Source organism: Prinia subflava, chromosome 14 (genome assembly GCF_021018805.1).
Source record: "Prinia subflava isolate CZ2003 ecotype Zambia chromosome 14, Cam_Psub_1.2, whole genome shotgun sequence".
NCBI lineage: Eukaryota > Metazoa > Chordata > Aves > Passeriformes > Cisticolidae > Prinia > Prinia subflava.
This window is the reverse complement of record NC_086260.1, coordinates 20248208-20261228: the sequence shown is the minus strand read 5'-3', so window position 1 is coordinate 20261228 and position 13021 is coordinate 20248208. Positions and strand designations below refer to the sequence as shown.

Below are 13021 nucleotides of genomic sequence, written 5' to 3'. Positions count from 1 at the left end.
ATTTAGCTGAATTTGGTTTGAACTTTAATGTAAAGTTTGCAAAACTTTGTGTGTTTCACTGTTCTCAATTCCAGTTACTAGTCTTCCCCCCTGTCTTCCAAAAAGGGGAAGGAAGAACGTTAAATACAGAGTAAATACCAGTCCTCAAACAAAGCTGTGCTAATCCTTGTCCTTACAGCATCCCGTACATGCACACCCATTTCCTGTTGTTAATGTTAAACACATTGAATATAACTTTTCATTTCATTGTTCACTTCAGTGTTCCTTTTACATTACATTGACTGGAAAATCTCCAATCCATCACAAGCAGTGCAGAAGCAGACCCTGCTGGCTGTGGCAAGGGGAGGCTGCCAAGGAGCTGCCATTTTGGCTAGCAGAGACGTGATGACTCCTGGAAGTGCTTGAAAAGTGTGAAAGTCATCAGTGGCAGTGGTGACCTCACCTCCATTGCAGTTTTCGCTGTGCTGTAACAGAGCAGAGTCTGTTCTCTTTTGAATATCAGGAATGAGCAACTTCTGTTCCTAACACCAGTATCCAGGGCTCCTGCCAGCTGAATATATGCAGAGTGGGAAGCTGGACTGTCCATGCTGTGTCCCGGGTTCAGTGCAGACTGTGCAGTGGGGTCATCTCTGGCCATTTCTCCCTAAATGCAATAATGTTAAGGATTTTGTGTCACTCTTGAGAAGATGAAACCTGGAATGTCTCTGGCATTCCAAACAGTAGAGGGCGATGGAAATATACACGGAAACCAGTTTTATTATAACACTCAAGAACTTTTGGTTGCAAGTTCCTTCTGCTAATATAACGTAAAGAACTGTGATGCTGAAATGCAGGGTAGCATGTTCTGGACCTCCAAAAAAAAAAAAAAAATTAAAATTCACTATTCTGATATTATGGTCTCCAAAAGCATAGATGAATAGATGATCCATTATTCACCTAGAAAAAGCATCATGCTCTGTGGAAACTTAAGATGTTTTTGTCTCCCCATCCCTCAAACTCTTGTCAGTGGTACAGCCACAGAAGTGGGAGATGAACAGAGCTCACTGGTATTGCCATGAAGGCAAGTGACAGGCTGTCGTAAAGGAAAAGAGGGCTGACGTTTAAAGGTGGTGGAAGATCCATCTCTTTCTAAAAGGGCTTAAGCCCTAGGGAATGAATTATCACCTTTTTGTGAAATTGTAATTGGTTATCTCAGAACCAAGCCCCATATTTGACAGGAAACACAGATATTTCTTGCTGGGGGCTGCAGACAGAGCTGTTTCTGTGATTAATATGTCACATTCTCCTGCTGTACAAACTTTCTAGAATTGTGCATTATATCAGCCAGGCTCAAGTTCTTTTTTTTTTTGTTATCTCCGCCTTTATGCCTTTATTACATTTTAGATGCTTGAATGACAATGCAGCAGGAGTGTGATATGATGGAAAGTGTGTAATCCTGTGTGAGGCTTACTGTTTCTTTCAGTATCAGTATTATTCTGGCTTGAAGCGGGGTAATGCAACACCACTCTTCTGAGCTCTGCTTGGTGGGATTATAGGCCATCACCTGTGTTAGGAAAAGTTAAATTAGTAATTATTCAACTAACCCAAACAGAAGGTTATTAATCTCTTGCATAGTAATTAACCAGGATCCAAGGCATATTTCATTAATTGAACATTAACACCAGGTAAGAAAAATACTGAAATTTTCAGACCTTCCTCTTGTACTAGGAAGACTAAAGTGAAATGTTTTAACTTTTCTGTTTGCTGGCTGTGTCATCTGTTAAACTTCTGGAAACATTTTAAATTAGTCAGGAGAACTGAAACATTGAAGCAGTCCAGTTTGTAGTTTTTTCTTTCGTCCTAACTCCCTTTTTGCATTCCTCTTAAGCTGTTTCGTATTATTTATGCCTCATTACTGGACTCTGTCCTGACTGATCCTCCATACTCTGTGGTGTAACTAACTGGGAATTTGATAATTTCGAGTTTATTTGAATGTGATTTGAAACGGAAACAGTGAAAACTTGAAACAGATCTTATAGCACAGGAGCAACAGCAGATGGAATTTTTTGAGTCATTAAAAGGATAAATATGGTGTCAGCAAGTGGTACTTTTCAGGGACTTTTAAAGAGAGATCAATATGTTGGTTGGATGGATGTGGATGCACTGACAAAGAAAAAAGAATGAGAATTGTCATGTCTGAATATTCTTTTGAACTTTCCAGCTTCTGTGCATGTTAGAGATTTAAGAATTAGAAGGATGCTTGGAAGTGCACATCTGTATTTGAGTATGCACATGTAGATGCTGCTGATAAAAAATAATTACACATCAAGAGAATTGATAAGCTAACTGGATTAAAAAAAAGTTATATAAAAAGTGTGACTAGAAATTCACATGGAAGTCTGGATTATTGTTGTGATGTGATGTCTTTCTATAAAGAAATGATGTTGTGCTCCTGCCTCATTCCAAGCTGCTTCAACACTGGCTGTGATTCCTAGGGCATAAGGCTTTGGGTGGGAATCATCAGGCTTTGGGTGTGTGATAAATGCTAATAATTCGCTTTTTGAAATTTATGAAAATTTAATAAAGAATAAAAATTGGTTACAAAAATATTAATACAATAATAAAAGTTTAAAAAGTTTTCAGAGACAGGACAAATAATGAGACAATAAGAGCAAAGAAAGGTAGCCCGGGACTACGTCCCCCCTCCCTCCCAGACAAAGGCTGTGAAGGAGAAGGGCCCCGTTAGAGAGAAGCATCTCTATTTTTGAGGACAAACTTTAATGATTATGCATACTTTATCTAAGAAAAGCCCGTTTGCCAAGAGCCTTTTGCAAAACCCCTGGCGTCCTGGAGTCTGGCTTAACCAGGTAGCTTTGTGGATTCAAGGAGATATGCATGGTCTGGATTGGCCAGGGTGGTTTCAAGGAGATCTGCATCTTTCCCTCTGAAACATCCAAGAGGGGTTTTAGTCTGGCTTGTTGTAATTGTTCTCTCTGTGTAGAAACCTCCAGGTTATCTTCTCTTGCTCTTGAGCTAAGGACAATACTTTACACACAATTCTTACTTAGATTCAATGTTAAAAACTACATTTACTATATTATTTAAAATGTTAATATTGCATAACTTTTCTACCTAGCATATTACATATAGTAAATATCTGCGTAGAGCCACACACACAATATGCCTTTTTCACAGGTGAGAGGGTTGCTTGTAAATGTAGAGGTGGTCTCAGCTGGCTTAGGAGATACTGATTGCTGTTTAAAATTAAAAGGAAAAAAAATCTTGTAATAATGCTGCTTTTTATGCAGACATAATACACCCTTTGGAGTGTGGTTTAAACCTGGCCTGTGATGTTTGACTTTTTATTAAGTATTTGATCAGTTTTCTTCTGTCCTCCCACATTAATCCCTTTTATTTTTGCTCTACCTGATCTCTTCAAATGGTTTTTCTTTGGGTAATTTTGTTTTTTAATTTAGTCTGATACAGATACTGTCCCTAATAAAAGTGTACCATAAACTACATAAGGAGGAGCATAAAACCCAGAGCAGTGAATCCCTGCCTGCCTTTTTCTCAGCAGTAATAATGAGACAAAACTTTGTTAGCTAAATGGTATACCCTTTTCTGAATTATTACAAATTACAAAGGTATATGTATGTACACTTTTTATACGCATATGTATCTATTATTATATATGTGTGTGTACATGTGTGTATAAGCACTTCTACTTAATTACATTTATTTAAATCACATAACTCCAATATTCACAAAGTTGTTTTCTTCCAATTAGCAGTACTGAAGTGTGTTCAGATGTATGTTCTGAAAAAGACTGTTTCATAAAATATTTTCATCTGAAAGCAATCTGAAATACAGACTAATTGAATGGCTTCTAATTTTTCTTTGTTTTTGACTTTTTTGGGGGGAGCATGGGAAAAGTCTCTTTCATTAGAATGAATTTCTGTATGAAAAAAGGCTTAAAGTTGTTTAGTGTTTGATTTTGAAATGAGTCTGTGACTAAGGTCTTAGGGTACCTATGCAAATACTTTATCTTGAACTGTTATTTATTTTGATACCAGTCTCTGTGCAGACGCATTTCTAAGCATTTAGAATGGAGAGATGATTTAACAAAAGTCAGCAACTCTTTTGAAAAGCATTTCTTTTCCCATCACAGGATGGATTTTGTTAAGCTATTTTTGTGCATCTTTGCATTTCATCTCCCAGGTGGTAAAGTATAAATCTGTAGTATTGATGATTAAAACCCTGTGATGGAGACTATGTTAATCCAGCCTTCCTTATAAAAATGTCTTATTACTCCAATTCCTTTAATGAAATCATTACTTTAATATATAATTGGATATCTTGCCTTATGATCTCCTGTGAGATAATTATGGAAAGCAATTCTTTCCTACTGTGTTAAGGCCAGGAAGTGTCCTGTCTCTAACTCTGGTTATAGGCTCAGCTTTTTAGGCAACAGTGTCACAAGCATTAGGATTCAAAATTATAATATAAAAAGCTTTTTCAGCCTAGAGTTACATGTTCGGATGCAGGTAGTGCACCTGTGTGATCAGTCAGAAAACATGGACACATTTCTGATCAGAACATGCACTTGCGACTATTTTCATGCAGATGTGTACCCTTTTTTTAAGATCTCTTAATACTGTGCAATAAAAAGAGTTATCGAAGTGTTCCAAGCTTTCCTGTTTTCTCAGCAAGACAAACAGCATCATAACATTTTTCAATTTAGTTTGGTTCATGTACATACAAAATCTAATAAAGAGATGCTCTGTGGTGAGATAGCATTTGTTCATTGCTCATAGCCCTGTGTGGAGTTAGTTACCACAGTGTTCTGTGTTCAGCATGTCACACAATGCTGCATTGGCACATTCTCATATGGGAGTGTGCTGGGGATGGTGAAGGGAGCAAGGCTGGACTGAGGACAGACCCTGCATTGCTGTGGGATACTGCAGTGCTTCCTCATCCAGCTCTGCCAGAGGCTTCTACACCAGCCTGAGCTTCTTGGCTTCTTTGCTGAGAGGTTTGTATTGCTTCATGTACTGTGTGAGTTAAAACATAAAATGGAGACCAACAATTAAGGGTTGATTTAGTGGGATGTGGCAGATTCAGGGGTCAGTTGCATTGTGCTATGACAGCTGAGACAGGACTTATAACTGCTCTGGGGAAAAGATCTTCACAAAGAGTAAGGATTAATTTAATGAGCACCTTATGCTCCCTGCACAACATCCACTGCAATCTTTGCTTCTAATCCACTTATTATGGGCAAAGAAATTTATCTGTGATCTGGTAGCTCAATTATTGGATTTTTTTGTGCCTCCCCCTATACAATGGCAATAGCCCTTGAAACTCTCAGAAATATTAAATCATTAATCTTGCTGCAGTGGTTAATATTGAACAATTTCTGTATGAAATGACTGGAGTTGCATAACCAATGAGACTAACAGAGAACATAACGACTATAATATTTGCAAGCTTCCAGACAATATTTTATTCAGTAGCTTTTATATTAAGTGTGTATTACTTTTCAGTAAGTAGAAGATGTAAAATAAAGTGAGGAATGATCCTTTAACTAGCACAGTGAAGTATGATGTACAGTAAGATCTATTTTATGGATGCTGTCCCAAATTTACTCAATAGGTAATTGCTTTTCCTACACTCTACCGATCTTTTCATTGCTTTTGATCTGTACATCACAGTTGATACTGTTTTATTCCTCAGGAGTGTATTAATGTTTAGTTTTATAACCAAAGAGGTTGCCTCCAATTAAGATATGAGTATTTTAATTCCTGCTGACTCCATTTTGTGCTGTGCTTTACCTGAATAGCCTTACTGTGGATGCTTGTCCTCATGGCCACTGCTTTGGCCATGATACCTCAGTGCTTTGGACCCAGACAGCCACTTTGAATGTAGCAGTTAGAAGCCCACACGTAGTTGTTGAGTAACTTTCCCTTTCCAGTAAAACCATGTCCCACCTCATTCAAGTTCACTTCAATCCTGTAGCCTTGCCTAGTACTTTATATTATGTAATTTATAGTCTCAATCCACTTTCATTAGAGTTAGCTCGTGTTGGAAGTGCCACCTTCTGCATTAATCTGTAGCCATGTGACTGCAGTAAGAATCATATAGTTGGTTGTTTAACAAAGGAGCTGCCTATTTATTGTGTGTGTGGTCATTTGTCACATTCCATTAGCAGTGAAATCAAGTCTAAGATGTCAGACTTAAAGCAACACCATCCCGAGCTGTGGATGAAGTTGCATCCTGTCCGTCCATTCTCAAGAAGCATCAGTTAGTATAGACTCAAGTACACCAGATCCATGCACCATTTTAATTTATCCTTCTCTTGTAGAAAGCTGTATTCCAAATCTGAAGATGCTTCCTTTTTAGATAACCTTTGTCCACTGTGAAGGCGGGCTGGTACTTTTCAGTTTTATAATTTGTTTTTGTGAAGTAAAGACTCGGTGTAGATTTAAGTAGAATCAATATATAATTTTTTGAGTACAACTAAAGGATGCATGCATTTGGGTCCCCAGAATTCTAATTAGGTATGAAGAACACTCTGTAACATGTTCACTAGAATCTTAGATGTTACTCTCTGTGCAAAGTACTGATCTGACAGATCACCTCCCTGTTTTGTGTTTTTCACAAATGCCTTAGCAAATGAATTCACATTTGCTAACCCTGAAATGGTAATGCGGGTTAGTTTATCCTGTGGGAGAAAAAACAAACCTTGGAAAAGACTCATATAGGATAAGCAAACATAGCATTATTTCGGATATTTCTGTTCATAGCTCAGTATGGTCTGGTGCAGAAATTTCTGTGTTCTAGTCAGTCCTTTAACTTGTTGCTTATAAACCATACTGTAACAGTAAAGGGCATTTTATTGTGCTTAGTCTGAGGGTGAAGAATTATGTTTGATAAAACACTTCTCACTGTGTAATGTGCTGACAGAACTCATGGTCCAGTTTCTGGATAATAATGATGTTAAAACACAGCTGTTGCTGACTTTGAAATTATTGTTTTTAAAATACATCAAAAGTTATTTTCTGAAAAAAAAAGTGAAATTGTATTTAAATGAGTCAAAGATCTGCTGAAAACCAGTGAGTAAATGTAAAAGGTTTCAGCACCAAGAGTTTAGTTTTAAAACTAAAGTATAAAGTCAAAACTTCTGGATTTTGTGATAAATATTCCTTATCTATTTTCATCAAAGAAACAGTTCTCGGAAACCATAGGCTGGACCTAATAGATTTGAAGGTTTTTCACTGGTTTCAAAAGAGCTGGGAGTATGGACACTGGGGATGCAGAGGGGGGAAACAATTTTTTTTTTTTTTTTAATGTATATTGCCTGCACTGTGTGTAGCTTCTGCCTTTTACTGAGCTTTGGGCATCTCATAAACTATGAACTCTGTATGGCATCTGTCTGGGGTTTTTGGTGTCTAAATTGCTCATCTTTGACTTCTGTAGACTGGAAACTAAATCCGTAGCTATAGTTATGTGTGACTGTTTATTTCTGGTTGACTGTGGAACACAGCTGGATAAATAAGAATCACGTATTCTGTGACTTCTCTTGTTTTCTGAAACTTCCTGTCCTGGTAGAAAATTCAGAGCTCTGTTAAATGACATTTCATACTTATTTGAAGTGCATGAAGATTAATCTTGTGGTGAAACTGTGAAATGACATGAGGGAGGGCTTGCCATTTGCAAATCCAAAACCTGAATATGAACCAGAATGCAATCACTGACATGGAGAGTGAAGCCCTAACATAGAGTAATGTAATTCCTGCAGTGCATTTCACCTTTTGTCCTCACCTTTTTATTTACTGTCTAGGGATAGGACTTAATTGCTGAAGATTGCCTTTGAAAAATCTAAAGTATAGGCTTTCAGTTGAAAATATGAGTTTCTCTTCCTGACAGTCTCATTAGTTATAAAAGTTCATATCAAGTGCCAAAGTACAGTTTCCAACATAGAATAATTACATAAACTTTTAGTTGGAACTAGATTTCTTAATTGAAGTGAACCTATCTGAGCAGAAAAAGGAATGGCATTTAATTCACTGTGTGCTAATAGGTAGCTTTTCAACTTGTGAAAAGAAAATTTATATTTACACACATGGTGATTATAATGATGATGAGTAAATTAAATATATATGCATATATATTTATGTATATGACATCATGATGTATACTTGTTTTGGGATCAAGTCAACGGCAGTCGGTACTGTTCATCAAAACTGAGCTTTCTTTTCATTTTGCTTTATAGAAAAAACGGAAACAGAGTACTCAAGATGAAGATGCAATCAGTATCTGCAGTCTGGATACAAGTGTGAGTAATTTAATTTTCTTTTTCCCCCTCTCTCTTTACCCCTTAAGACTAAAATATGACTGTTAGGAGTATTCTGAAATCAGCCTGTTCCATCTTCTCAGCTGTGTTGTTTTCACACCTAGCAAGAGTAAGTTGTTCTGCTTGTTATGAAAAGTTTGTTATATTACTGCTCTCATTTTCTGTATTAAAACTTTAAAAGTAAAATGAGGTCATAATGACAGTTTATTGTAAAGCATTGAATCTCTTATTAGTAAATAATTAACATGATAAAAGGGCTTTGTGGATGCAGGATTTAAATACAGACCTTTTATACTGTTGAGTAGATGTATGAGAAATTCCATTTCAGTTGTCAGTGGTGGTTAATGCAAGCTGTAAGAACCAAACTCTTTCTCCTGATTATGGTGGATGGTGAATCAAAGTATTAATGAGGGTAATTATGCAGTAAACTGCAATGTGTGTTGTTTTTCCTGTAAACTTGTGACATAAAGGTACACCTGAAGTTAGAGTTTCAAATCCCTGGAACTAAAATAGAGGTAGGAAAATTTGACATTCCCTGTTCAGTGTTTTCATCAATGTTGGCAGTGTTCCATTTACAGTCAGCTGTTGAACCATGTTTTCCTTTTCTCTAGACTTCTCATGTAGTACAGGCAGAAAAAGTAATGGAAAAAATAGAGAATAAACACTGCTTGTTTTAACAGTTTTATTTTTAGCAAGTGTCAAACCTAGTGCTGTGGTTTCTTTAATGATCAGATGTTAATTTTGGTTTGAAGTATACCTGTTCTTTGAAGCATTAATTACATTTAAGGGCTCACCTGCCTGGATGGCTGCAGACAAATGCAAACTCTTGCAAGCACTTCAAGTGAGCTGGGTAGAATCCAGCACTATTCTGGAAATCATAATCCCACAGTAGCCTGACCTTGTCTTTGAGCTGATACTTTAATGTTCGCTAATCCCCTCAGACCTTACATTGGGCCCAACTTCAAAGGAATTGTTATTCCTTTAAAGGAATTTTAAAGGAGTTGTTGTTCTTCGGGGAAAATTGGAAATTGTTGACTATTTATTATTATTTTGGACAAATTGATTGCTTTTAGATGCTTAACTCTGATCTGGAATGGAAAATGCTGAGTTTAACTATTTTCATGTTTCCAGAAAAAGCATATATTTTATTCTTCTGTGATTAAGACAATTAGGTAAAATTCCCTTGTACAGAGTCTGTTATACTGCTGTAGAAATATTTGGATGACTATAGGTTCTCCTTTGGCTAATAGCTAAAGAATTAAATACTGCTTGAAGGGGACAGTTTCTGCTAATAGAAGAATTCCTGGAGGAGGGTGATCTAATGTGATCTCACCTCTGAGTTTCCTCCACGGAAATACCAACAGAGCACTGAGCAAAGTGAGGTTTGTGGTTTACTGATGAGCCATAAATACAGCAATAATAATAGCAATGTCCTTCATTTGCAGTTACTAAATGCCACTTAAAAGTTATAAAATACTATTTTCTTGATACTGCTTTTCTGTGTAACCATTATTATTGGCAAAACAAGCATGAATCAGAGAAGAGATAAAGTAATTCAGTAAATGTTGATCTATAAGAAATGATTAATAAAACTACTGAATTTGGATTTTTGTTAAAAGATTTGTAAATCCCTGTTTTAGGGAATCTTGTCAATAACGTGTGAAGGGCTGTTAAGAAAACTATTCCCACTGTCATCAATGCAGAGCTTCACTGTTTAAATTCGAATGCATGCTAGAGTCTGTATTAGAAAACAGAGGTGAGAAATGAATGGGTGGAGAAGTTAGAATCTTTCCTTACAGTGCTTCAGAACCACTCAGGTCAACAGGGTGGGGAATATCCCATGAGGATATAAAGGGCATGCATTGTATCTTGAAGAATGATCAGTTTATTCAAATGTACAATTTATATAAATACTAATTGATTTATCTTTTTTTGCTCAAGATAACTTCAAGCCTGTCACCCCTTTTTTCTGTTACCAGGAAATGCTAATTGATTTATGCTGTACAGACTATATTGTCTCTTGTGTCTTTGAAACTTACTTTGCCCTGAACTCTTCTACACTGCAATACTGCAGGTTCCTGTTCAGCATGTGGTACATACTGGGCCCTCACCACTGACAGGACTTGCTGTTAAGGCCAGTTTGCCTCTGGCTGTGACAGGAAACTTAAACTGTCGTGATGTGACTGACTTGGAGAGGATAGGTGCCTTTGGTTAAGGAAATAAGCCTGGCATGTGAATTCAGCACAACACCCTCGGGTTTTTTAACCCCAGTTCATGGTTCAAGTGTGCCAATCAAAACTTGATGCTGTTGACATTAAAACAAGTTGGGCAGGAAAAGTTTACATTTTCTCATGGCTTGTGTTCCTGCGCATTAGATTATCATCCCCCCTGGTAAAGGAGGACTATCATCTTTGTGGACCTCCTGGACATGGCAAATAAACTTTTATTTTTCCTTTCACATCATATTTTTCTTATGATTAATGATAAAGACAATGCTGAGGATGCAACTATACTGAATACCAAGTGTCTCGTGTGATTAGAAGATATTGGAGGGTCTTCTAATTGCGCTGTGGAATGTTGTAGTACAGAAGAGATGGAATCCAGCAGTCCATGGCTGAGTACTTAACCTGTAGAGGCATTTTGTTCTCTGTGTGTGCTTAAATGCTATTTATATTGAGTAGAGATGTCTTTTTGTATTTTGTATTTTGATTTTAGAGAGCCATAGCTGACATTATAGGTAATTCAAGATTTCTGTTACAAGGCAGAGAGTTGGCTGTCTTTTGTTCTCATGTTTGTGATAGCAAATTTCAAAAAGAAGGAAAATATCAAAAATAATCAGTTCATACCTCACAGAAACCAGCTGTGGTGGTGTTATGCAAGGTCACTTTTCCTTTCTCTGTTCTCCACTCCTCACATATAGAGTAACTTCTTCCTGAAAATGGAGAGGAGACTGAAGAAAGAGGTGAGGAGAAGTGTCTAGAATAACTAGAAGTTTGGACGAGTTTCTGTTTAAGAAAACAATATATACTGGAACTTATACAAACTGAAATCAAATGTCCTGGGAACAAATTCCCATGTGATTAGTTCCATTAAAAATGGTCTGTGTAAGGTTATTCCTTCTCTTGGGACTAAGGGCACAAAATAAAGCTGTTTGTAGGTTCCTGCCAAGGCAAAAGCGACACTATTTCACCTACCCCACAGTGGCACAATTCTGGCACAGGGTGTTGTGGATACCAGAGGTTTTGCAGGAGTTCAAAAAACAAATAGGGTAAATTCATGGAAGAAAAACCCGTCAAGAGCTGTTAGACTGAGTGAAGCCATCCATCTGAGGAAACCCTTGAAGTCTCATATTTCTGAGTCTGGGAGAGCAAACTATGTGCCTGTCACTAGGTGTTTACTCTGCTTTCACATACTTCCCTGGACAGATTTTTTTCACTTTTCTGGGGAAATGGTGCTGGTCTGAGATCCATCCTTAGCCTGTCATGGCTATTCTCAAGAGATTTTGATTAGCCCAATGCAATACCTTCATTTCTTCCAAGCAATGACAGTTTTGAAATTACTTAATGAGGGCTCTATGCTTAATTGGAGTCTTTGGTTTATAGCATGATGTAAATAATTAAACGTTCAGTCTCCTTTATCTAGCAACTCTCTTATGCCCTTGAAAAGATGTGCCAAATTGTTTATGTGCACATCTTCAATGAATGCATTTATTTTCCAGGCCTAAGAATATGAAAGTTTGAATGCATGTGTTCCCTATTATGAGTTTAGATTTTTTGGGATAATGATAGATCATTAAATTTTTACAGATAATAAATCTCTCAAGCTGTGTAATAAAATTGGTTGTTTTTAATTAAATATTGTATGTATTTAACAAATCAGTATATTGGGCTCTCCTGTGTGGCACACTGTCTTCTTTGCATGAGATGAACGACTCCTGGTCTGGTCACTTCTCCAGCTCCATGAGCTGCTGATGTAAAAAGCTCGTGGTGCATTCACTCTGCACTGGTTTCACAGGCATCACCTTGAGGATGTGCCTCGTTTTTATGCTTGGCAATGGAAAGATCTGGCCATCTTTACTGTCTAATGATTCCAGTTTGTGTAAATGTATCTGGTGGCCACCTTTGTCCAGGAGAGGGTGGAGGGTGGCAAAGAAAGAGAGTATTAACTATTTAATGACTGGATTGCTTCATACCTTGGGTAAGCAACATCCATATGGGTCTCCTGCCAATTACATCACGTCACGTGCCTACAATCCTTTTACAAAACTAGATTTAAATTTTTTTTCTACGACTGACTATTGCCAGAGATACCTCTCTTTTTCAAGGGAATAAGTCATACTGATAGGATTTCCTTTCACAGGAAACGCTGCTTGGAGCTTTGCTGACTCAGGACAAGGACTGGTAACCTAAGCATGTTAAAGGATCTTTGAATTTGTTTAGTGATCTGGACTGGCATTGATGCTTCAGGAGTTGATAAACTGACTTATTAAACTGACTGGTTGGACTTGGCTCGTTTTATTGCCAGCTTAAAGAAGTGAATTTGCAAATCTCCTCAGTGTCAAATAGTTTGTGATAACTTGTGACAGATGTGGCCAGCAGACTGTGAGGGCTGAGTGCATGAATGTACAAGGCCACAGCAGTCGGAAGTTCATTTAAAGGGAAATGTGTGTAGTATCTGACGCGGCTTTGTTCA

The 13021-nt window shown here is 37.3% G+C and overlaps 1 protein-coding gene across 7 annotated transcripts in view; it reads left to right on the top strand.

Moving 5' to 3' along the window:
* Positions 1–13021, top strand: part of ARHGEF3 (Rho guanine nucleotide exchange factor 3) — a 109801-nt gene that overhangs the window by 49557 nt on the left and 47223 nt on the right. For all 7 annotated transcript variants that reach the window (XM_063411316.1, XM_063411315.1, XM_063411318.1 and 4 more), the window contains one exon: positions 8249–8311. In XM_063411316.1, coding sequence (XP_063267386.1) covers positions 8249–8311 — 63 coding nt within the window. The remainder of the gene's footprint in view (positions 1–8248; positions 8312–13021) is intronic.